This window comes from Vanessa cardui, chromosome 26 (genome assembly GCF_905220365.1).
Source record: "Vanessa cardui chromosome 26, ilVanCard2.1, whole genome shotgun sequence".
Lineage (NCBI taxonomy): Eukaryota > Metazoa > Arthropoda > Insecta > Lepidoptera > Nymphalidae > Vanessa > Vanessa cardui.
Genome location: NC_061148.1, coordinates 8673818 through 8700820, shown reverse-complemented (window position 1 = coordinate 8700820; position 27003 = coordinate 8673818). Strand labels below are relative to the sequence as shown.

The following is a 27003-nucleotide window of genomic DNA, read 5'->3' as shown; positions in this document are numbered from 1 at the left end:
CCTCCTCTCCCTTAGAGGAGAAGGTCTGGAACATATTCCACCACTCTGTTCCAATGCGGGTTGGTGAACACATGTGGCAGAATTTCTATGAAATTTGTCACATGCAGGTTTCCTCATGATGTTTCCCTTCACCGCCGAGAACGACATGAATTATAAAGACGATTTAAACACATGACTCAGCGGTGCTTACTGGGTTTGATTGGTTTGCGCTTTCTAGCTGGGCCACTGGGCCATCTCGACTCTTTCCATAACAATGGGTCATTAAAGGCTGTTATCGTTTGATCTATCTATTTTTCTAACTCCCTTTATTTATTGGAGTCTTTCTCCTCAGATACGGCGATGAGCCTTCATGTGTGAGTGCGTCACACCCACATCTAAACAAGTACTGCTATTGTAAAGACAAGTTTTTCAAAGGTCTAAATCTGTTGAAATTTTTAAGTAATACTACCAATCGAAAAGTGTAAGTGAAAATTTATAAATTGTTTAATAAACTTTTAGTATAATTGTGAAATGTTTTTCTATATGGATCTTTATGTAACGGAATCTTGTATTACAATTTTCTCTGACAATTTTTGAAATTCACTTGGTGGTAGGGCTTTGTGCAAGCCCGTCTGGGTAGGTACCACCCACTCATCAGCTATTCTACCGCCAAATAACAGTACTCAGTATTGTTGTGTTCCGGTTTGAAGGGTGAGTGAGCCAGTGTAACTACAGGCACAAGGGACATAACATCTTAGTTCCCATGTTGGTGGCACGTACATTGACGATGTAAGGAATAGTTAATATTTCTTACAGCTTCATTGTCTATGGGTGATGGTGACCACTAACCATCAGGTGATCCATAGGCTCGTCCGCCAACCTATACCATAAAAAAAATTTGCACACATATAGAAAATCGACGATGATAACCATGTAAAAAACCCTCAATATAATTTGATGTGAAATTACCTATAGAAATATATATATATATATATATATATATATATATATATATATATATATATATATATATATAAAATAGTTTTGATCAATCAATATAAGAAAAGGGAGGGAATTTAAATCAACCATTATGGGTCATAGTCAATTATTTCAAAAAAGTCGAAAATCTATGATCTATAAAGAAACATTACATTATTATTATCAAGAAATTAACCACAGACAGAAATAAAAAAAACAAAGAAACAGCAGAAGAAACTCATTTCTTCAGAATTTCACTTATCCAGCAAGTATCAGCAAGTCTTTCGAGAATACTACAATGTCGAAATTGTGAAAATTATTAAATAAAACTCTTAAAATTTGTATAAAACATATATTCAGGCACTTAACCGTAATTATAATTACACATACATTTAAACTAAATTCTCTCTAATAATACTCATTTAGGTACGTCGGTATTTATTTATTTAACAGTGGATTATATTACCCACTGTCACTCAAAACCTCATCGAAATCCGTTTAATGATATCCAGGAGGTCCGTAGACGGGCTTATAACCGGAATTACCCTGAAAACCGGTTAATGATCCGGAATAATCCGGTGTGTTGTAGTTGTAACCTGAAAAAATTGGTATTGATTAAGTCAATACGACAGGGATGAAAAGTCTAAAATTATATATAAAAATAAGACTAATTTTCATACTATGGAATTGGCTCATATGCTGTTAATTGTGGTGAATTATATATGTAAGAGTCGAGATGGCCCAGTGGTTAGAACGCGTGCATCTTAACCGATGATTGCGGGTTCAAACCCAGGCAAGCACCGCTGTTTCATGTGCTTAATTTGTCTTTATAATTCATCTCGTGCTCAGCGGTGAAGGAAAACATCGTGAGGAAACCTGCATGTGACAAATTTCATTGAAATTCTGACACATGTGACTTCCACCAACCCGCATTGGAACAGCGTGGTGGAATATGTTCCAAAACCTTCTCCTCAAAGGGAGAGGAGGCCTTTATCCCAGCAGTGGGAATTTACGGGCTGTTGTTGTTGTTGTTGTATATATTTAGCATATAGGCGCAGACGATGGGTAATATGTAATAAAGGTGAACTGTAGCACAGTGCACGAATACTTGATTGTGTTACGGTTAAAAGGCAAATCTTTAAAGAGCGTGGGTGAGAAGGCCCGCCCGAGAATTCCCTCAGGGAAGGCTACAGTCAAAAGTGGAAAAATAACGGCTGACCATGATGATGATGAAGAGATAAAGTTCGCATGAGATAGTTTAACTACATTCACAAGTGACGTAACATATTGGTTCCCAAGGTAAGAGGTAAAGGAGACCTTAGCCCAATAGTAGGACATTTACAAGCTGTTACTATTATTGGAAAATTCTGCAAAACTCTATATTTTATAAGTGACCTGACCTATGTATGACCTATGCTTGGATAGCTTAAAGCTAATAGCTCTATGCTCTGCAATTATATATTATACCTTGATTATATGTTCCTTGATTGCTGGGTTCGGGATAACTCGCCTTTCCTTCATACCTCACATTCGCATGAAAACCAGTTTGCCAGTCCGCGTGATAAGTTACTGAAAAATAATTAAATGTAATTAGTGAAAATGTAACATAAAATTACCCTTTGGGTTCATGACACAAATATACATTTTTGGCCAACCCAGGGTCAACAATGGTGGTCTCTGTACAGGCCCGTCTATGTTCATAACGCCAGTTAGTCTATCATCTAATCAATACTTTGTATTGCTCTGTTATGGTTTCTATTATGAGTAAGTCAGTGTAATTATACAAGAAATATATGAAATGTTCATCTACTTTACAGCCTAAATATTCTGCTGTAAAATTTACTTTTGTAGGTATGTATTTAGATTTATTTAACAGTATTTACATATTTACTATTATATATATATATATATATATATATTTACTAATCTATGGGAAACCCTTCTGCTAAGAATATATTTGTTTTGTAAATGTTACCCTATATTTTCCCCTAAATATGTGTACACAAAATCTCAAGACAATTGGTTAAAAAGTGAAAGCATAACACAAAGAAACTCTCTAAGATTTCTAATATAATGTAGGATTAAGACATATTTCAAACCAGCAGCAACGACGGGTATACCCTAGCGAAATTTATAATTTAAACATAATATAAAAAAGCTTGGGATTAATACCTGTTGACTTCCAGACAGGATACATTATATACATATATAATTGTATTTAACTAATAAGATAGTATTTTTTAAATGTTGGAAAAGAGTAACTACTGAGAGAACCGGTGGTAACTTCACTTAATTGTTAAATGACTATTCAAAAGTGCTTGTAAAAGCCCACTTGAATAATCAATAAAGTTTATTTTGATTTTGATTTTCATATAAATTGATTATATGCTGTTGTATTATATCAGTATTGCACCCGTGCGAAGCCGGGGTGGGTAGCTAGTTGATTACAATATTCGACTATGATAATCACAAAAACATAACCAAATAACGGAAGGTGGCTCAAATATCCAAATAACCTATAAATAAAAGATTCGACCGAGTATCGCTAACGTGCTCCTCAGAATTTTTCCGTTCCCTTCCGTTCCATTACTTTGTCATGGATATATTCAGAATTCCTATGCTCAGAACCTTACCAAACTTTCACCAAACTACCCTTGAAGTATATATTTTATAATAAAAAAAGAATCATCAAAATTGGTTAACGTGATTTTCAGTTATTCACCTATTTGTCGCGCATATATATACCTTCTACTTCCATATAAATCTAATCAACAGTCTAAGCGGGAAAAGATATCAGTTACTTTCACATACACAATACTAGATGTTGCCCGCGGTTTCGCACGCGTTTTAGGGATTGATTATCATATGTTAGGCAAAAAGCGTACCCTGTGTCCTTTCTTGGAGTTCGAGTTTGCCCCAAACCACATTTTATCAAATTCGTTTCATTGGTTTGGTCGTAAAGAAGCGATAGACAGAGAGACAGAGTTACTTTCACATATATAATATTATATAAGCCGAGATGGCCCAGTGGTTAGAACGCGTGCATCTTAACCGATGATTGCGTGTTCAACATGCTTCAATTCATCAACGTGCTTAGCGGCGAAGGAAAACATCGTTAGGAAACCTGCATGTGACAAATTTCATCGAAATTCTGCCACAAGTGTAATCCACCAACCCGCATTGGAACAGCGTGGTGCAGGGCCGCCGTAAGCGGGTGTGCAGAGCGTGCACTGCACGCGGGCGGCACGTCCAGGGGCGGCAAATTGAGCAATACATCATGTACCTAATTCAAGTCATTATTATAATTCCCACAAATCCTTAAGTCGTATAAATTATTCAAAGCATCGAGAAATATCGCACTGGGTAAAGTTAAAAGTCCGTCGTCTGTTATCCTATGACAAACAGTACTGTCAAAGTTAGGAGAATCCCCTTTAAGCTTCCTTATTAATTGGTAGATTAGGTATCCGTTACTTGTAGTAGGGCGTTGTCGTAGGGCGGCTTGAAGGGTATCGCGCCGTAAGGTATATTGGTGACCGCTCGAAATAGCAAGCTATGCCTTCCGCGGCCGGTTTGACGGGTTCGCTGTTGCAGTCGCAATGTGCTCAACGCCAACTTAGAGGTACAGCTATGGGCTGCACATCGCCAGTTGAAAAAGGAGTTAGAAAAGGCGTTAAGTAAACAGAGAGCAAAGGGGCGCCCCTATCGTTGTTTGCGAGGGAAGCTCCGGATACACGGCGCTCCTGATACGGAATAACTACCGCCAGATCTCCTGCGACTGGTCGGTGAGGTATTTTCGGGAAACAGGGTGGGGCACTAAACCATCGATGCCCTAAAACACCCTGAAGACCCGGACATTGGAGGCGGTAGTCCAAGGGAACGTAGTCCTAACGGTATCACCGGACGTGGCGAACGACTTTAATAGTCTTCCTTTCTTTTTTTTTAATTTAATTTACGACATCCACGGGCTTATAGCTGCCCATGCCTTTTTTTATTTTACATTTATACAGTTTGGCGTTTTATATTTTATATTTTTACTTAACAACAGATATTCGCTGGACTTCAAGCTCGCCGTCGTCCTTTCGAGACCATAGGGGATGCACTTCGATACCACGAGTTGCCTTCCTATGTCAGAACGCCGTTGGGGCATACCTCCCTCACCTGATCCTATAGGATCAGGTGATCCTTTGGGAGGGGGTGTTGGTCCCTTGGTTTGGGTTGTCCGGCGTCTGAAGTTGGTTTTGACTAGCTCCTGCAGGCACCGACCTTGCCCGGGATGGGTGTGTTATCCTACGCAGACGACGCCCTCATCACGGTGACGGGGCGAGCCTTTCAGATGGCGGCCCTAAGGTCGGAGTGTCGCCCACGGTGGATCGAATCGAGATGCTGGTCTTGAAGGTTTCTCTAACTAAAACGGAAACCCTCCTAATCCACGGTCCTCGTTGAGGTCTCCTCGAGGAGCGTCTACCGCCCTCCAAAGGACGGTAGTTAAGGCGCAGACACATATGAGGGATCAGGGCCTCATTCTGGATGGTAGATGGAGCTTCGGGCAACATTTTGTCCAACTCAGCTTGAAGCTCATCAATGCCAACGTAGGAGGACCTTGAACACCTTGCCTGCGTGCGCTCTATGGCATGGTATTTTTTTATTTATTGTAAATTAATAAATCTAATCCAATCCATCAGCCCATTTCCGTCCACTGCTGGACATAGGCCTCTCCAATTGCACGCCACTGAGATCGTTCTTGGGCTACTCGCATCCAGCTCCTGCCAGCCGTCTTGCGTAAGTCGTCACTCCACCTTGCCCGAGGACGTCCTACACTAGGTTTACCGAGACGCGGTCTCCACTCTAGAACACGTTTTCCCCAACGGTCGTCGGTTCTGCGACAAATATGGCCAGCCCACTGCCACTTCAGCTTACTAATCCGGTGGGCTATGTCGATGACTTTGGTTCTCTGGCGGATCGCCTCATTTTTGATGCGATCCCGCACAGAAACGCCGAGCACAGCCCTTTCCTTAGCACGCTGAGCGACTTTAAACAGGTGGACCAGCCTTGCTTGTGGACACTCACTGTCCACGTTTCGGCTCCGTATGTCATGACGGGTAGGACGCACTGGTCATGAAGACTTTCGTCTTAAGGCACGGTGGGATCGACGATGTAAAGATTGAACGTAATTTTCCAAACGCTACCCAAGATAGCTGAATTTTTCTATTCACCTCGTCCTCAAGGTTGTTTCTACCTAATCGCAAAGTCTGCCCAAGGTAGACATATTTTTGAACAACTTCGAGAACGGTACCGTGTATCGCAATCGGTTCCGGTAGAACATGATCATTGAACATGACTTGGTTTTATCCAAGTTTATTCGTAGGCCGATGCGCACAGAAGAATCAGCCAGATCGTTCAGCATCTGTAGTAGGTCAGCGTTTCTGCCACGATGACGATGTCGTCTGCAAATCTCAAGTGAGAGATGTATTCGCCATTGATGTTGATGCCAAGTCTTTTCCACTTCGCCGAAGAAGACCAAAAGAAACCCCTTCTTTTGGTCTTCTTCGGCTAATGAACTTCGCTATGGAAGTCTTCTCCTCCCGCCATAAGTGTCCCGGGGTTAAGGGTTTCTGTAGTTATGTAGTTCCGTGAGAACTCCTTAGGAAGTCGAGCCCCGCAGAGGTGAGCCTACCGTCAGGACGTCACAGTAGTATGCACAAACAATCTCGTGAGATCCTCCAAAAAGACGGAGTGGCTTTTTTAGCAGGTATACACCCCGCCCCACACTTCATGTGGAGGAAAAGTGGTATGCGTTTTTGCAGCGAAAAAAAAGGGCGGCATCATAGGTATTGCACGCGGGCGACAAAACAGCTAGCGGCGGGCCTGGCGTGGTGATTATGAATATGATTATTCCAAACCCTCTCCTTAATGGAAAAGGAGGCCTTATCTCATCAGTGGGAAATGTACAGGCTGTTACTTTTACTTTACTTACTGTACTTTACTTTACTCGTAATAGTATTCAAGTAAGATCTTACCGATTTGTGTTCTTCCGTCTGGCAGCTGCACTCTGTATTCCCCTTGCACGACATTGCCATCCGACATCTCTCGTCGATCGTAATCATTGCCAGACTTAGCGTCCTTCACCGAATAACCAAACTCGTAGGATTTCGGCTGAAATTATTTCAACGTTGATCAATGTCTTATTATATAAATTCCGACTCTACAAAATTAATTTACATTTCCAATGTATAATTCTATAAACTTACAGATATTTTATAAGCATATGTGACAGACTAACAGATTTTACTTAGTATTATTGTGAATAAGTGAGCCAGTGTAACTACATACACAGGGGATATAACATCCTAGTTATTTATTTATTTTGGAAACATACAGTAACTATTGAATACATAAAAATTTTAACACAAAAAGCTTAAACCTAAATTGTTATATGGAATGGTTAATATTAAAGTACCAACGTATATCGGCAGAGGTGACCACTTGTCAGGTAGCCCAATTACCTTTACCATAAAATATATATAAAGTTATTCTATGGGGCCAATCGATCAAGCAGTTTAAACATAACTTCCACTTTTTAAGTCGGTTAAGAATAAGTACAGACACTAAAAATAGTATAGAATTAGTCTGTGTTGACATCTATGCTAGATTTTGTATATAATTAATTTTAACACTATTCCCATTGTTTTGTATTAAGGAAAGTACTATCTAAATTAATATTCCAAAAATATATACCTATGCTATTGATTTTTTATTTATCTATATAATTACTTTAATTCAATTTTGATTTTGACTTGTATTTTGATATACGATATATATGTTATACCAGTTATTTATGTATATGTATATAAGTGAGAAACTGATTAATAAAGCTGTAGATAAACTTCGACTTCAGGTCATGGACCGTAAAGAACATAGACTAATAGAGTTGCCATTTTAGATGATCAAAGTTTTTCATGGAAATTGAAAGAAGGAAAAATAGAAAATTAGCAAATTAATTATTTGCCATGCATGTTATGTATGTCAAATATGCGCATGGAATGTTTGTTCGAATTATTCTATTTTTAAATTCAAAAGTAAAATCCAGTGGGCTTAGCGTTTTCGCCGGACTTTTGTTTGACCAAACATTTTTTTTTTGGAATAGGTTGGCGGACGAAAATATAGGCCACCTGATGATAAGTGGTCACCGTCACCCATAGACAATGACGCTGTAAGAAATGTTAACTAAACTATTCCTTACATCGTCAATGCGCCACCAACCTTGGGAACTAAGATGCTATGTCCCTTGTGCCTGTAGTTACATTGGCTCACTCACCCTTCAAACCGGAACACAACAATACTGCGTACAGTACGCAGTACGCAGTGTTTAGCGGTAGAATATCTGATGAGAGGGTGGTACCTACCCAGGCGGGCTTGCACAAAGCCCTACCACCAAGATGGTATAATCGCCATCATTGAAACCAACATCAGTAATTTCCTTTTTCAAATAGCGTTATAAACAATTTTGAATCATCATTTCAAAAGGTTTAGGCATTTGTTTAGATTATAGATTCCATTGAATGTGACTGATTAATTAATTTAAAGTAAAGTAACTAATTAATTGCTCAAGTATATCAAAATCTCCTAACGACAAACAGTGAAAAATTTTTGCGCTATTATGTGTGGAATTTAAGACTGTACCGAAGAGCTGAAAAGTGTATAGAAGCACTATTTTATTTGTATTTTTATCATATTTGTTCAAATAAAGCTAATAGAATCTTCGTCTGGAAATAATATTTAAAATAAAATTCCTGTTTTAATTTCTTATTTACTGCTAAATGCGTTTATATTTATAAGATACTAGTGATATAAGTAGATATATATACAGTCAAAATATGGATTATATTGAAAAATGTATCGCACACCTTACTTATTTTTATACGAATTGAGGTATCATAAAAGAGTAATTTAAAAAGTCATATAACTCCTAAGGAATAGAAATTTTTAATTATTCAACAGTATTATTTCATGAAACATCATTTAATTAAAAAAAAATCTATCAAAAAGAACTGACAAGAAACTTAGTAGAATACAAATAATTAATATTATATTATATTAATTCAAGTCGTTGTGACGGCTCTACGTATTCCTTATTCGCCGTTTAATAACTTTGTATAGTATCTGTCAAGAAGGACTGACAAGAAACTCGGTAGAAACTCAAATACAAATAATTAAAGTTAATATATTAATTCAAATCGCAGTGCCGCCTCTACGTATTCCTTATTCGTTGTTTAATAACTTTGTATATTTTAGTACAGTTTATTAGCCGAACATCAATCAACAAGTATATACGGGTACGTTTTTAATTTATATTTATTGTATTTATAATTCAAAATGGTCTTAAGTGACATCCTAGACAATATCGGATACAGCGTTCATTCTTAAAAGTATGTGTACAAACATAAGTAGAATGAGCTTATCCATATCCAGTCGCCTTGAAATACTTTCTTTTCACTTTGTAAACATTGTCTTTCTTTATATTCCGAGATGTTTCTGAGAATTGTTCGAAAAAAAAACAATAAATAGTTATTGAACAGGGTTTGAGCCTAGGATGATATCAGTATTCTTATAAACCGCAAGACAGACGATGCAGTATATAAGACATGTGAACCATTTTTATAAATAGGCTAGTAATATTTTCGAAGTATTAATATTATTACAATGAGGAAACAAATTCATAAATTTTAGTAACGTACATATAAATTATTTTCAGACACATATACATTAAATTTACAATAATGTTATTATTAAATAAGAATGTATTGTTTAAATACACGATGCGACAGGAAAATTGATTAATTATGATATTTTATTGAACCAGTTCAACTTATAATTTGCAGCTAACATGCTCCTGTTCCTGATATTAACAACAGCTGCAATTATACAAGCTGCAGTCATTAAGGAAGATGAGGTTAAGCCGTGTGATGGAATCATAATAGACAACGTGTACCATGAAATTGAAGAACTCAAAAAGGATATTGATCGACCATACTCGTTAGCTGTAGATTACAGCACCGACAGGGTATATTTCAGCTACAGTCTTAATAAAGACGACGATGTATTCAAAACTGCATACGTTAATTTAAATACAAAAGAATATGCTCATATAGACGGTGTTAATAACGGCTTCGCTCAAGCAGTTGATCAGAAGAATCACGACGTTTATATAGGTGGAAGTGATGGTATATACAAATATAATCACAAAACAAATACAGCTGAATTTCTAGGTGTAAGAGATGCAGATGTTTGGCACATATTCTTCAAGGATGTGCTGTATTATTCTGTGTTTCCCTCACAATTCTTATTTACTTACATCAACGGTCAATCAGTTAGATACAAGGATTTAGAAGATACGAAGGTTGATCAATTTATAATTGATAATGATGATGTTATATTTTTTACAAATACGACTGGACTATTTAGTCAAAAGAAGGGAACGAAAGAAGCGACTTTGTATCACGAATTCCTTGACGTAGGTGTGAGGGGAGTAGCAACTGACATCAATGGGGATATATTTGTGTGTCTTCCAGATGGTATATATAAAGTTGATAAATCTGAAGTTTCTTTGAGGAAAATGGTAGAAATTGATGACGTTTTCGGTTTGGCATTTGATAATGACAATAATATAGTTTACTCGGATGCCACTAAATTGATTCGACTCAAACCTAATAAGGATAAGACTTGTTAAACTTAAGTACGTAAAGACTTCTTTGTATAAACAATGATACTGGACGAAATTCACAATCATGTTTAATATAACACATTCCATTTTATATTTACGATGAAAATAACTATCAATATATGTTAAACCTAAAGGAAATTATTTCATTAAACAGGTATATATAAAAATCTAATATTGATCCCTTATGAATTTTACCAAAAAAAAATGTGAGTGATGGTACGTAATAAATGATTCTATAAAGTGGAACAAATACACATGTGAATAAATAAGTGTATGAACTCCCTTAACTAGTATAATTACGATGAGCTGTTCAAAACGACCTCTACGCTTGTTTATAACAATTTTCTCAACACATCCGCAATGACAAATACCAAATGAGTAATTGTGAAAAATTCCAAATTTATACTTGTATCTTATCATCATACACATAAGTGTCATAGTTGAATGCAACTAACTCGTCTGAACGCAAACATTTAATCTGTTTTAACCTCAATGAGATAAAAGATCAAAACATTTACCATTGAAGTCAGTTTTAGACCTAAAGTGACTTTACGTGCACGTTTTGAAATCAGAAACAATGCTATCGATCGTAGGTATACTTATTTCTGTGATAACAGTTTGTGTCAATGCTAAGATAAATATTTACGTCACAGACACACCAATAAAGAGGATCGGTACGAGATTATACAAACAAGAATTGCTAACAAATCAGTTCAAAGACGTTAAAGAGTTGGCATATGATTCGGCGAGTAGAAATCTATATTTCATGTTCATGGATGACTCTATACAGAACTCGGGACGCGCTTTCATTAATATAATAACAAAAAAAGCAGTGAAAATCAATGGCATTGAAAAAAACAAAGCGACAGCCGTCGATCCGGATACCGGGGAAGTATATTTCGGTTCAGACGATGGCTTATACAAATACGATCCGATAGCAGAAGAAGCTGTAAACATCGGTTTGTACAACATGAATATATTCAAAATAGTTATAAGGAATAATGAAATGTATCTGATAGATGCAAATAATCATATGATTTATAAGATATTTGACCAAGGTCTAAAAGCAGTGTTAGTTGGAAATATGAAAACAGTTATAGAGTTTGACGTGGATTACAAGAAGAATATACATTTTGTGACGATGTGCGGTGTTTTCTGTGCAGTCGATGGTGTTGAGGTTGTTAAAAATAAAGATTTAAACGTAGTTTATCATTTTATATCAGATGAATACAAAACGTTCGGTGTCACTGAAGGCGGTTTGTACGAAATCGATTGTAGGAATGGAACAGCAAAGCACGTTGCTTTCTTAGATTTCTTCCCGCGTAGTATTATATTTGGTGACTACGGCGATATATTTTATTCAGTCGACGATAATATATACAGATTGAAACCAATAAACTCGTATACGATATACAAAATACATAGACATAAGTCTTGAATTTATAAATGATGTAAAAACCATTTGTGTACATAATTAATTAAAATTAGCTTTTAAATTTTAATTGTTTTTATTTTATAATATACTGTAATGGTATTAATCGAAAAGACATTTTTGAATATTTGTCTAAGAGACCTAAATCAATATTTAATATATTAAGGTAAGTAACGAGAGATACTTTTAATGTAATTGTATAATTAATTGTTGAGTTAATGAACAATTAATCTACTTTTCTTGAGCCTGCTTTAATATTTTGTAAATGTCTAATTGAGCACGCGTGTTATGAGGATCCTCGGTAGGTGGAAACGATATTTATTACTAACTAGCTGTGCCCGCAACCTTGTACGCGTTTGAAATTAAGAAAAAAAAATTCAGCCTAAGTTACTCCTTATTATATCAGTTATCTGCCAGTGAAAGTCCCGTCAAAATCGGTCCAACCGTTCCAGAGATTTGCCGGAATAAACAGACAGACACGCAGAGAAAAATTGTAAATAATGTTATTTTGGTATATTATTATGTGCCATCTATACACGCATATGTATTGAGTAAAAAAGGGCTATTTTAATATTACAAACAGATATTCCAATTTTATTATATGTATAGATGACAATAATGTTTATAATAATTGTACTGTACTCCACTGTGTTAATTTTGTGACGTAATATATTAGTTACGAGACGTAACTGTCTCAATAATATATTACTGGTATATTAATTATTTATTAAAGTTTTATATATATATTTTGGTGTTAGTCCAATATATTTAATTGTTATTAATTACATATTACACTTTTAGGTTCAAAAACGTTCCTAGATAAGTAATGTAAGTGGAACACTTTATATGAACATAAAAAAATGTTTATTAAGAGAAAATTAAAAGTAAAATAACAATGCTGGGTTAATAAAACCTCCTTTCATTTGAGGATAATACTTGATGCTTATTTTAGCACGCTACTCTAATAAGATATATGTGTGTGACAATTGAATTAACACAAGGAGTTGCATCTTGCGCTTTGACGTTTGAATACGGAGCACGAAAATATATACATATGTACATATATGTATGTAATTAGGTTTTAAGGTAAAATTACGTTTATTGAATATGTATTATATATAAGAATGTTATATGTGTGTATTTATATTTATTTTTTATGTATCTATATATGTAAGTATATACATATACATATATTTATATGTAACGTATGTAGGTTATATATATTTTATATTAGTATGTATATTATAAGTCATTATTTTCGTTTATCATGAATATTATTATATTTTTATTTTTTTGCACTATCCTGCTTCTGCTTCTGCAAATCCTTTCACCAAAGGTTGTCTGTTAGAGATTGCTTTAGCAATAAGACCGCCTTTGCACGCTCTTATTTTCTTTTCTTTGTTGTAATTGTTCTCTATATTTGTATGTCCTTTCATTGTGTGTGCAATAAAGTATTAAATAAAAATAAATAAATAAATAATTAGATATAGTCGCCCGCTGCTTCGCACGCTTTTCAGCGTGTAACGCGTTTGGTTACATATGCTAGGCAAAAAAGTAGCCTATGTCCTTTCCTGGAGTTCAAGTATACTTCATAACAAATTTCATCAAATTCGCTTCAGCAGTTTGGTCGTGAAAGAGCGACAGACTGAAAGACAGAGTTACTTTCACATATATAATATTATATAAACCGAGATAGCCCAGTGGTTTGAATCGCGTGCATCTTAACCGATGATTGCGGGTTCAAGCCCAGGCAAGCACGACTATATACATATATGTACTTAATTGTGTTTATAATTCATCTGGTGCTCGGCGGTGAAGGAAAACATCGTGAGGAAATTCTGCCACATGTGCATTCCACCAACCCGCATTGGAACAGCGTCGTGGAATATGTTCAAAACCCTCTTCTTAATGGAAGAGGAGGCCTTATCTCAGCAGTTGGAAATTTACAGGCTGTTACTTTACTTTTATATAATATTAGATATAAATATTCAACGGTACAATGTTCTTAATTTGTGTTTATAAATTAAACCTTCAATATTGAACTAACGTTTACGGTTTCTGATCTCCACTCTATTTCAGTTTATTCAGAAGTTATCACTAAATACGTACCACTTCATTCTCATTTCCATGATGGTGGCTATGGTGATCATAATTGTGATTATTACTCTGCCTATGGTCGTAATTGTGGCCATTTCCGGTGAAAGAGTTCGGCGGTAGGTAGCTGCTGGGTAATTTTAAACCTGGAATTTAAAAAAAGGTTTCTCAATATTTATTTAATATTTAGTATTAGTTGTCGCCCACCGCTTTACTGTTTATGTGTATCATCAGGTTTTATACAAAAAGAACAATATTCGCATTAATAATATTGCTATAGATTAATTATCATCAATGAAATATTACAAAAACTTAAAAAAAATACTTGTTCCTTAATCTTAGTTAAAATGTTACTAACTTGTTTTTGATGGCAAATAACTACTACTAGGTGTGTTAAATGAATTCGAATGATAGTTGCTTGGCTCATAGTGGTATCCTTGCACTGGCGGCTCACAGTGAACCAATGCAATCAGGCTCAAAGTGACACAAATAATCTGAAACAAAAAGTATTTTAATTGACTTTCTCACTTCATTTCATATTTATATTATTTATAGACTTAATTATTAATTTTGTTTTATGATATTCTGATCGATTACAAGCTGAAGAATGATTTTCTTGCTAAAAAAAAAGCGTGGAGTTAATCATTGTTTTTAACTAGCATAACTTTGTATTTTAAATGTTAATAAAGAGTAACTACCGAATTTCTTGGTAGTTCTTCTCAGTATAATCTACATTTCCAACCGGTGGTAGCTTCACTTAAAATATCTTGATAAACGATTCAAAAGTGCTTGTAAAAAGTACATTTGGATTTTGACCGATCTTGACTCCATTCAAATTAAACGTAACTCATTCTTTAATTAATTTGGGTCATTGCTAATATCATCATTACATAGTATAAAACGAAGTCGCTTACCGCTGTCTATTCCTATGTATGCTTAGATCTTATAACGTTTATATGTATCTTATATGCACAATATAATAGAGAAACTTTTAGAGGTTTCCAAATTGATGTCGTAAAAAACACTTTCTGTAGTGTATTTAGTGTCAGCGTCGCATCTGTGCGAAGCCGGATGTACTAATTCTTTTATATAAAAAATCAGAATCGTAAGAAACTTGTACTATCCGATTCGTTTCTTGTATATATTAACCGGATTTAATTGATCAAGTTTTCGTACTGAGGTGTGGAAAACTCTTACATTATGTTCACTTTTATCCAACAATTAAATTGATATTTATCAGATGAACCGCGATATATATGAAGCTAGGTTACGTTACACAGTTGCTTCCATGGGAATATAACTTCCGCGACTTAATTGCGACGGACGGACCATTGTGTTGTCCAGTGAACTAGTATTAAGGTAATAAATGAATGACCAGTTGTTAAGATTCCATTTTCAAATATTTTTTTTTTTAACGAACAACGCACGAGAATTAATTGGACGAATATATTATTATATAGAACCTTCTTGAAACCATTATTATCTAAAAAATAAATACACTAAAATATTTTAAGATTTATATTTAAATATCCTGAGATATTTTTTAATAATTGATTTTCTTTTGAAACAAAATTGAAATCGCCCGGACAGGGACTTGAACCCTGGACCCTTGGATTAAAAGTCCAATGCTCTACCGACTGAGCTATCCGGGCTACAATGACACACCTAAAAAGTACTTTATTAGAAAATTACATGGATTTCAATGGGTACCAATTTCACGAGGCAAGGGATAGAACAGCTTAAGGATGTGGTCCATGGTTAATGGTGTAACGCACATTGACAAATAATTTATTTTATAATGTTGTATACATTACGTTTATATTATATTAAGCCCCTAACGCTGGAGGACATTGAATACATAAGCAATACACCACACAATTCTTAAACTACGGTCACACGCACGCTCGCAAACACCCACACATAAACGCGCATGCGCGCTCGCACGCTCACACACACACACATGCAATATTAATACTCACACAGTGAAATTAATTAATCTAAATATATAATAATGTATTTTAAGAGAATGTCCGAAAGTAAACAAAAACATTCTCACACACATAAAAACCATTGTGATTAAGTATTTTAAAATAATTTTGAATGCATAACCAAATAAAACTTTCGCCTTTCTTCCTCTTAAGAAGACATTGTGTTACATTATCTTTTTATATACTAACTAGTAAACCGCCCCGGCTTCGCACGATTGTAATGCTGATAATAAATATCCTACAGAGTTTGTTTATTTACAACATCACATTAGAAACTTCTAAAATTGGCAGCATTTTTTTATGATATTGTCCATTTACATTTTACAAAAACCTATCGAATCGCTCTATCTATTAAAAAACCGCATCAAAATCCGTTGAGTAATTTTAAAGATATAAGCATACATAGGGACAAACAACCCTAAGCGACTTTGTAAAGATATCCAACTGAGGCTTTGTGGGGTTGAGGAAGGAATTTGAAGGCAGGCTTCGCGCAATTGGTCATCTATACACAATGGCGCTTTAAGAAATCCTGACATAGTATACGAACCTTGAAAATACAATATGATATGTGCCTGTTGTTACATGCATGGTAGGAATACAACAGTCCTAAATATTGCTAATTGAATTTATTAATAGGTAGGTGAGCTGTTTTCAACCGACTTCAAAAAGGAGGAGGTTATCAATTCGGCTGTATTTTTTTTTTATGTTTGTTACCTCATAACTTTTCACTGGGTGGACCGATTTTGATAATTTTTTTTTTGTTCGAAAGTAGTGCTTCCCGTGGGGTCCCATTTTAATTTTATTTTTTTCCGGTGATGGTATCCGTATGAAAACGACATAAGTCTTAAATTTGCATTATGTATATGCGCGACAAATAGGTGAATAACTGAAAATCGCGTTTTTTATGAAAAAACTGAAAAAAACAATTTTGATGATTCTTTTTTTATTATAAAATATATACTTCAAGGCTAGTCTGGTGAAAGTTTGGTAAGGTTCTGAGCATAGAATCCATGACAAAGTAACGAAACGGAACGGAACGTTTCAATTCTGAGGAGCACGTTAGCGATCCACGACCAAATCTTTTATTTATATGTTATTTGGATATTTGAGTCACTTTCCGTAGCGTGGTTATGTTCATGTAATTGTCATAGTCGAATTTTATAGTAAACTAGCGACCCGCCCCGGCTTCGCACGGGTTCAATACTGATACTAAATATACTACAGAATTTGTTTATTTACGACATCATATTCCAAACTTCTAAAATTATTAGTGTTTCTTTACTATATTGTTCATGTATTATATACACAAACCATCCCCTTGAATCACACTATCTATTAAAAAAAACCGCATCAAAATCCGTTGCGTAGTTTTAAAGATATAGGGACAGAAAAAGCGACTTTGTTTTATACGATGTAGTGATGGAACTCCTAAACGGCTTACAGTTAGGGTGTGATTTGGGGCAGAATTTTTTACTATCTTTAATCTAATTTTGTGTATATGATGTAATGCCATATGATGTACGACATATATTAGCTCTTTTGCAAATATTTTTTACTGAGGTCGATTACAGCTCTTTCGAGGGTTTGTAGTTTATGCCGCATAACGTATTAATGCCGCATTTTCGAAAGTCTATTTTTGCTTTATTCGAAAGTTTCTTTTGAAATTGTCCCCGAAGTAGTTTCTGATTCATATTTATAAACGGCACGCTTAATCTATCCATACAAAAAGAAAAATTAGTTAGTCAACATCAGCTTCACTTAATAAATCAAAAAATAAATAAAATTTTAACAAAAAGAAAAACCGACTTCAAGCAAAACACTATTATAAAACAAATAAAAATGCTCTAAAAACCAAAAAAAATAATTGCATATTTAACATATTTTTTAGAGTCCTCCTAGGTAAAATGAAATGAAAAATATTAGACTACTTAAAAGTCGATTTACGATTATATAATGTAGTTATTTTATCCACGATTTTTTTAAAGGAAGTTAGTATAAACATAAAAGTACTCTAACCTGTAATCGAACCTAGTACAACGCTGTCCACTTCAACGAACATTTTCTACTTATTATTATTAAGTAATCGACAATCCGTGAGACATACATTTGCATATAATGTCTATTTAAATCAGCGGAGAGAATTCACCGGTTCATGGGACCCATTGTTTGACTACTCCACGTAACATAGGGCCTAGGTAGAAACTAGGTAGGCTAGGTTACATAAATATTGTCCAGCCCCTTGAATGGAACACGCGGTTCGGTAATAATTAAACAGTGTATTCAGACTCGCCTGCCTTTTTTATTACAAAGGGATAATCTTATAAAAGTTGCATACAGCCGTGGTCTAACTAAAATGCCGTTAACTGGCATTTTGATCGATTAAAAACTTCCAACTTTTGATCGCTTATTAATAAGAAAAAATATATCTATCGTCATATATTTGCCAATTTTTGATGTCTTGATTAGTTTTGGAAATATTTTTATTGGCTAATCGATAAGTTACATACATTTTACATTATTAGCGTTTTTTTGCTCATAGTTCATAATTGAAATTAGGTAGAAAACGGCCTTATAGATAAACCACGGTAGTATAGGGCCCGAGGGCAGCTGGTATTTAATTAACATGGAATACTCACAGCTCATTATAAAATAAAAAGTAAAATTAGTCCAAGAGCAGAAGGATCAAACCCAAACTCAAATAACTTTATTCAATACAGAAGCATTACACTTTCTTATTGATGGTCAATTGAAACACTACCACAGATGGATGGATGGATGGATGACTCATAGCATTCACTAAAATCCCTGCGATGGCAGTCTTATGCATAAATTGAAGGAGTTACAGGATCATTTCGGCATAGTGAGCAGAACTCATCAAAGGGAAGCGACTCGGGTCTCAAGTTGCTTCTCACCCTGATAAACTATCCAAACATATATGATTCCGTCATCTATATTAGTGAATATATACCCAAAAGGTATATATGTAGATCGCTACCAATGTACTATGTATACTTAACATTCAATCAAAATTAGTTGCTCCCCTTGGTTGAGTTCTGATCATTGAGAGCACCACAAGAGATTAAGTGAGCATTTAGTAAAAACAATTTCGTAGCTCCTTCTGTTTATAAAGAAGACCATCATCGCAGGGATTTTAATGGATGGTCAATGAGTATTCCATGTAAATTGGATAGAAGCCCTCGGACCCATGTAACTTAATCAAGAATAACTACTTAGATGATAAGCATTGTTAACACTCATTTATTAATTTTAATAGTCGATCCAGTGATTAAAACACCTGACTCTTAGATAATGATAGCGATTCGAACAGGAATAAGCATTATTGCACAATCATACTTGTCGTTAGGGCTTTGTGCAAGCCTGTCTGTGTAGGTACCACCCACTCATCAGTTATTCCACCGCCAAATAAAAGCACTCAATATTGTTGTGTTCCAGTTTGAAGGGTGAGTGAGCCAGTGTTACTATAGGCACAAGAGACATAATATCTTAGTTACCAAGGTTAGTGGCGCATTGACGATTTAAGGAATAGTTAATATTTCTTACAGCGTCATTGTCTATGGTTAATGGTGACCACTTGCCATCAGGTGGCACATATGCTCGTCCGCCAAGCTATACCATAAAAAAATTGATTTTTTTAATTTTATTTCAATAGAATAAAATTTATATATCCATTTCAAACACACTATAATTACTCGCCTACGGCTTGCCCAAATGTTCGAAGGCTATGGTAATTGCTCAGTCATTAATTAATAGTCGAGGCATGTGACCTTACAGCCTATAAATTATTTCATCAAACTATATCACGCAAAAATTACACAATACCGATTACTCCTATTTTTTTAACTATCGCGTTTTATAAATTGAATTCACAATTCCTTTTATAAAGTTAATTCAGACTATTTTATTATATATAGTAATTATCATAGTGATCGTTTAAGGATGTGGTGTGAGGCAGCGGTTTTCAACGGTGCGTTATACTACAAATGTGGACGGTGCTGCTTTACCCGCACGATATTAACAAAACTTGACCTATAGCACACAAACCAGCACCCCAATGTTTCCCCCTCGAAGAGCAAATTATAAAAATTTAGCCTGTGTCATTCCCCGAGGCTCAAACTATCTGTATAACCAATTTCATCTGAATCGTTTCAGCGGTTTAAGCGTAAACATTCATAGATATTTATTGCATATATAATTGAATAACAAAGTATATATAATTTGCTGATTGATGCATTTGACATGAAATCAAACAATAAATATGAATGTTACATATGTGGGCTATTCGACACGACATATAGACACACACACACATGTATATAACAGGTAATAGGATATGTAAAATCTACACAAACAAGGGGTTCTTCCTCTAGTTGGGCGAAGCCGCGGGAAACTGACGTACCAATAATTTAAATATAAATAGTCGTATTGGTAAATTTTCGACGAAGATAAATTTCGATTACAAAATACCCAAATACTGTTTCACTACAATTGTGACATGTGGCCGTAACTCAAACGTAATGTGCCTAATATCCGTTAAAAATAACAGTCGTACAAATTGCTATTTTTATATATGCATTACGATATTGCGTTACATTTTCATGTCACTCATTGTATTTTTATTGATAACTAGTTAATGGCCTATGTTGTAATGTCTATTTAAATTTTCTGTAAAAATCTGATAGTTACACCTTTTGTCCTTTAACGATATTATTGTTAAATTTAGATTTTTTTTTTTAATATAAATCGTAATTGTTACCTTGAAATGGACCATAACGGTGAAGTTGATATTCTGTAACAAAAAACAATTATATAATAAATAAACAAACTAATTATATCGTGTTATTATATGCCATGTACTGGAATTAGCAATTTTTACATTCTCGTGCCTCAGAAAGCACGGAAAGTCGTTGGAACTACGCCCCAACTTATTCCGGTCGTATCCGATTTACGGTCCCAAATAATCCCATGTTTAAGAGAGTATCAGGTATAAAAACATAAGAATTTCCACCGTGATCAAAGTTATAAGAACTTATAAAAATATATTATATAATATAATAAATCACGCTTTAATAATTAAAGGAAAAACTTTGAATATAAAAAAGAATAGATGCGGCATAACAATAAGTAGCGTAAAAAGAAATGCAATATTAAACATTTAATGCTATCTTGAGACGCTGCATTTATTAGATTTCTATTCTGATTTAAAATAATTTACAAACACTTCGTCATTCATAAAAAATCTCTGTCTAACAAACTAGGTTACCTACAGCATGTTCCAATGGAAGCAGGAATAAAGATAAAGAAAATTTAGATTTACGTATTTCATGCGATTTGCGAATGCAATGCGAATTATTTATTGACAATAAAACATTATTACACATAACTACTTATTTCCACTTTAAATTTACTCCCAAACATCGGTAATATACTGTACCAAACTGTAACTGTAATATATATTACAGTTTCATCGATGTTCTAAATGCCATATTTTCGCAAGTGAATATCATAGCAATCAAACTTTTGACCAATAATGTCGCGTCAATTTGCTCTCAATTTTTGTTTATTTGGTAATCTCTTAAGGTTTACTATATTATCGTAGAGTATAAGTCAATACACGCAGCTTAGACCTCAATTAGCAAAAGCATAAGTATTAACTTCAATTAACACAAGCTCTAGTCCAATTATACAGTATTTCTGTACCAGTACGTCACGTCCGATTACGTCATAACGCTGTAAGCCAAGATAACGTCTGAAATGGTTCGACTCGGTTCATTTAAAACATTTTGACGAAAATCTACACTATGACGAATCGATAAATAGTCTATTGTATACGAAACACGACGATTTGATAATAGAAAGATGGCAGATGTAATGATTCCGATAATGCAATCTTAATGCAAAGTGCAAATTCTGGGACAAAATCAAGTGTCCGGATATTGTGTAAATAATTTTTAATTTGTTGAATAATAACAGATTGAGCCGAGGTCCAGTGGTTAGAACGCATGCATCTTTATCGATGATGAAGGAAAACATCGTGAGGAAACCTGCGTGTGTCTAACTTCATAGAAGTTTTAGCACATGTGTATTCCACTAACCCGAATTGAAACAGCGTGATGGAATGTGTTCATAACTATCTCCTCAAAGGGAGAGGAGGTCTTTGCCCAGCAGTGGGAATTTTACAGGCTGTTGTTGTTTTTAAATAATAAAATCGATGTTGCTTGTACTGTTATTATTATTTTCAGTCTGTATTATAATCTATATATTTAAAAAAATACAAGTTATAAATCGGCTGTGAATTCACTGAAACAAGTATAATAAGCTACGTAGTGACTTGATAGTTTGGTCTGTCTTTTTTTCAGAATTTGATAGACATTTCGTTTATGAGGAAGTTATACTTCTTCTTGGTGGTAGGGTTTTGTGCTAGCCCGTCGTGGATGGTACCTATCCACTCATCAGTTATTCTACCGCCAAATAATAGTACTCAGTATTGTTGTGTTCCGGTTTGAAAAGTGAATGAGCCAGTGAAACTACAGGCACAAGGGACATAACATCTTAGTTCCCAAGGTTGGTGGCACATTGACGATGTAAGGAATAGTTTATATTTCTTACAGCGTCATTGTCTATGGGTGATGGTGACCACTTACCATCAGGTGGCCCATATGCTCGTCCGCCAACCTATACCATAAAAAAAATTAATCTAACCAATATATAAACTAGTTGTTATCAACGTTTTCGTTCGCGTTTAAGGCTTTGATCGACATGCTATTATCATTAAAACAAAACAGATATAATTTTTTTCCAAATTTAGTTGAGCGTTGTATAAGTGAATGGGTAACAGAAAATCATACAATTTTCGTATATATTGTCATATATAAGGAGACTAGAGCTACAAGCCATAACACTAATAATAATATTCAACAACAGCCTGTAAATTTCTACTGCTGGGCTAAAGGCCTCCTCTCCCTTTGAGGAGAAGGTTTGGAACATATTCCACCACGCTGTTCCAATGCGAGTTGGTGGAATACACATGTGGCAGAATTTCTATGAAATTTTTCACATGCAGGTTTCCTCACGATGTTTTCCTTCACCGCTGAGCACGAGATGAATTATAAAGACAAATTAAGCACATGAATCAGCGGTGCTTGCCTGGGTTTGAACCCGCAATCATCGGTTAAGATTCGCGCGTTCTTACCACTGGGCCATCTCGACTCAATAATAATAATATTCACATGATAAAAAAATAATTACAGCAAAAATATTTTTATGTTCAATAAATGTGCGCTCTAAATTCTAGATGTATGGCAAAGGTCACTTAAAGACGTATTATTTTATCCATGTCACCTATAATTATTTTAAAAAAACTTTCTTACGTTAATGTAAACAAAAATGAAAATTTAATTATTATGCGATAAAAATGAAATTAAGAAACGTCAATGACCTTAAACTGTCAGCTTGCACTTGAATTACGGTTAGCAAAAAAATTGTTTTTTTTTTTTTATTATTATTCTTTATTGCACAGATCATGTACAAAGGGCGGACTTAACGCTATTACAGCATTTTCTACCTGCCAATACTTACATACAAAACATTTTATATGTATTTAATTATTTATGTAATTGATTATTTATTTATCCAATAAGGTTCTAAATTAGTCGAAAGCAGGATATATCGAGCAAATTGCAAAATTAAATAAAAATAACGAAAATATTAATTTTTCATATTTCATTTATATTAGGGCGACTTATTTTAATCTTTAGCTCTATTACCCTAAAGACTTTTTTTTTCGAAAGTAAATAAATAAATTCCTAGATTTGTTTTCAAATCAATATCAATTTGTATATAAACTTAACAACTAAGAATTGATCGAGGAATCATTCGATTCTAAATAGCCATCACTATCCCCATACCCATGAGACATGGGACCTACATATTTATCTAGTTCACTTCACGGAAACTTTCCCGATCCATACACTAATGAGATGTATATTTGAAATACTTAGTCTTGATAAGAAATTAAAAAAAAAAAACAAATTAAACAATTGACGTAAATAATCAATCTGTATTTAATACAAATTGTCATACTGTTTTTTTTTTTTTAATTACTTTTACTAGAAGACAAAAATGTTATATGTACACATGTTTTACTTTGTTAGGAGGAAATACAAACTGCTATAGTTTTTTCCCATGGAGAAAGCAAGATAAGATCATTAATTATGAAACGTAAACAACTACAGTTCTGAATAATTGTGTGGGTACTTACAAGCTTGTATCGTCCATATTTAAATATTTTTGTTCTAATGAGACAGAAATTTAGAAAAAAATACCGCTCTACATTAATTTAATAAAATACTGAATATTCTTATTTTATTATGTGTGGATACTCGCTTTATTTTATTTACTTTAACGTTATAATATTTCTTTATTGTTTTATATACAAAGGGTTTAGATTAATATTGGGATACTTAATTTAATTTAACGGAAATTGCGGTAAAATTGTATAAATACTTTGATTGATTATAAATGAAAATAATGATTATATCCGCACATTATGTTGATAAAAATCTTTTTGATATAGACTATATTAGATATATCATAATATTATCTATAATCCGCACACATTATACAATACAATTTTAGTTAAAGCAATAATTCAAAATTAAGAACACGTCTGTCAATAAAAATCTGGTCTAAGTCTTAATTCGTCTGCGATTAAATTCCAATAAAACATCAAAATCACTATAACGGTGACAAAATACGCGCGAACATTTATAAATAGAACACTCGAATCATAACAGATAAAATAGCACATATAAATTTAACAGATATAAAAAAAAAACAACTAACCTTTTTTAAAAAAAAAAAAAACAAAACAATGAAACAAATAGATATGCAATAACTTTTTAAAACAATTGTAGGAACGCGATATAGTTCAACGCTCTCGTTCAACGTACTGCGATACAGTTACGCGGGAAAATGTTTTTATATAGAGATGGGGGCCTTTGTTACATATTTTAAATCTTAAATCTCGTCCATCCATCTCCTAGCCTTATATAGGTAAGTAGTTTTCAGGTAAATTGCAAAATTACTTGCAATAACATTTTTTATTATTGGTATGATAACACTTTACAGTAATTGTGTGACAAACAATTTTAAAAATAGAAGTAATCAAAAATACGCAATAAAAGTCTATTAAAAGATGATGTTGATGTAATAAAATTGATCGATGTTTTGAAATAAATATAATCTATCTATAAAATATTTTTAATGGCCATATAAAAATACTATCTATTTTTACAGACACATAAATTATTAATGCAAAAACATAAGTGATTGAGTTTTTGTTAGTCAATCGCGTTCGAATCGGTACGTCTAATTAAAGAAAGTATTGTGGTCTATAATCTAATACCACGTGTAAGTTTCCTCACAATGTTTTCTATATCCGCAAAGCATGGGATGAATTATAAAAACAAATTAAGCATATGGAAATTCAGCATGTCCTTATTTAGGTTTGAATCCGGAATCATTGATAAAGTTGCACGCTAACCTAACCACTTAATATAAGTATCTTATTATTTATTATTAATAAAAATAAATTTTACAATATCTAATACCGATTGAGAGTACTACCTTTGAACTATTATATTTTATTATTTAGACGACCTCCGTGGTCCAGTAGCGTGTGTCGGTTATCATGGCTACGCCACTCCGAGGTTCCGGGTTCGATTCCCGGCCGAGTCGATGTAGAAAATTCATTAGTTTTCTATGTTGTCTTGTCTTGGTGTTTGTGGTACCGTCGTTACTTCTTATTTTCCATAACACAAGTGCTATACTAACATTGGGATCAGAGTAATGTTTGTGATGTTGTCTCATATTTATTTATTATGAACCCAACATATTAATAATTATCAAAATCGATGGAACATGGTACCCGCAATTAATAACTTTAGTAATAAGTACAGATTGTGATTCTTACACGATGTAATTAATGTGAAACACTATTCTTTTAGACTTGTATAAGTTTTTAACGAGATATAATAGCCCAGAGATTTGAATTTATTATTAATAGGATTACAAATAGATCAATCATCGTCACGAATGAAACCACGGCGTAAAGCCTAGTAAAACAATCCCATATCCCAAAAAAAATTAAATAGCGGTGTCTTCAAAGAAACAAGTAATAAAACTCGATAAAATCTAACCCAAAGGATGACCTAGGATGTGAATTACGAAAACATAATCCTTATGTTATAACAAAACACAAACGCCATGTGCACTTTCTCGTGAGAATAGTTTAGGGCTATTATGGTGTCTCTCTATTACATGATAGATGACTTAAAACAATTACTCCACGAATTATTACCGGTGGAATGGTGCCACGGATACTTGAAGAGTCGAGATGGCCCAGTGGTTAGAACGCGTGCATCTTAACCGATGATTGCGGGTTCAAACCCAGGCAAGCACCGCTGATTCATGTGCTTAATTTGTCTTTATAATTCATTTCGTGCTCGGTGGTGAAGGAAAACATCGTGAGGAAACCTGCATGTGACAAATTTCATAGAAATTCTGCCACATGTGCATTCCACCAACCCGCATTGGAACAGCGTGGTGGAATATGTTCCAAACCTTCTTCTTAAAGGGATAGGAGGCCTTAAGTCCAGCAGTGGAAACTTACGGACTGTTGTTGTTGTTGTATACTTAAGGCTGTTCCTCGTGGATTTGCAATGTTGATTAACCGTGCGAAATATGAATGAGCCTTCATATTAGCGGAAGAGACGATACCGTGTGAAATTGAT

At 34.2% G+C, this 27003-nt stretch overlaps 3 protein-coding genes and 1 non-coding gene across 4 annotated transcripts; 2 read left to right on the top strand and 2 right to left on the bottom strand.

The window, feature by feature from the left end:
* Positions 1–1294: 1294 nt before the first annotated feature.
* LOC124540796 (pro-resilin-like) lies at positions 1295–25225 on the bottom strand. Its single transcript, XM_047118513.1, has 7 exons — positions 25055–25225; positions 20967–20999; positions 14563–14698; positions 14220–14350; positions 6975–7110; positions 2425–2526; positions 1295–1553 (listed from the first exon to the last, which is right to left on the bottom strand). Exons 2-7 carry the CDS (start codon positions 20979–20981, stop codon positions 1456–1458), a joined length of 618 nt encoding a protein of 205 aa, XP_046974469.1. The 5' UTR covers positions 20982–20999; positions 25055–25225; the 3' UTR covers positions 1295–1455.
* LOC124540795 (ommochrome-binding protein-like) lies at positions 9143–10845 on the top strand. Its single transcript, XM_047118512.1, has 2 exons — positions 9143–9290; positions 9837–10845. The coding sequence occupies exon 2, from the start codon at positions 9842–9844 to the stop codon at positions 10682–10684; it is 843 nt and encodes a 280-aa protein (XP_046974468.1). The 5' UTR covers positions 9143–9290; positions 9837–9841; the 3' UTR covers positions 10685–10845.
* Positions 11241–12180, top strand: LOC124540794. Its single transcript, XM_047118511.1, has one exon. The coding sequence runs from the start codon at positions 11256–11258 to the stop codon at positions 12114–12116; it is 861 nt and encodes a 286-aa protein (XP_046974467.1). The 5' UTR covers positions 11241–11255; the 3' UTR covers positions 12117–12180.
* Positions 15784–15856, bottom strand: Trnak-uuu. The gene has a single exon. It is a non-coding gene; the product is annotated as a tRNA-Lys (tRNA).
* Positions 25226–27003: the final 1778 nt, after the last annotated feature.

What these genes read in the sequence shown, in the direction of transcription:
- LOC124540795 (XM_047118512.1), top strand. Translation starts at nt 9,842, where the DNA reads ATGCTCCTGTTCCTGATATTAACAACAGCTGCAATTATACAAGCTGCA.
- LOC124540794 (XM_047118511.1), top strand. Translation starts at nt 11,256, where the DNA reads ATGCTATCGATCGTAGGTATACTTATTTCTGTGATAACAGTTTGTGTC.
- LOC124540796 (XM_047118513.1), bottom strand. An exon ending in TTATTTGCCATCAAAAACAA is followed by an intron (nt 14,351 to 14,562) that starts GTTAGTAACATT and finishes TTTAAATTCCAG; the next exon opens with GTTTAAAATTACCCAGCAGC. An exon ending in TCAAGGAACATATAATCAAG is followed by an intron (nt 1,554 to 2,424) that starts GTATAATATATA and finishes CAATTTTTTCAG; the next exon opens with GTTACAACTACAACACACCG.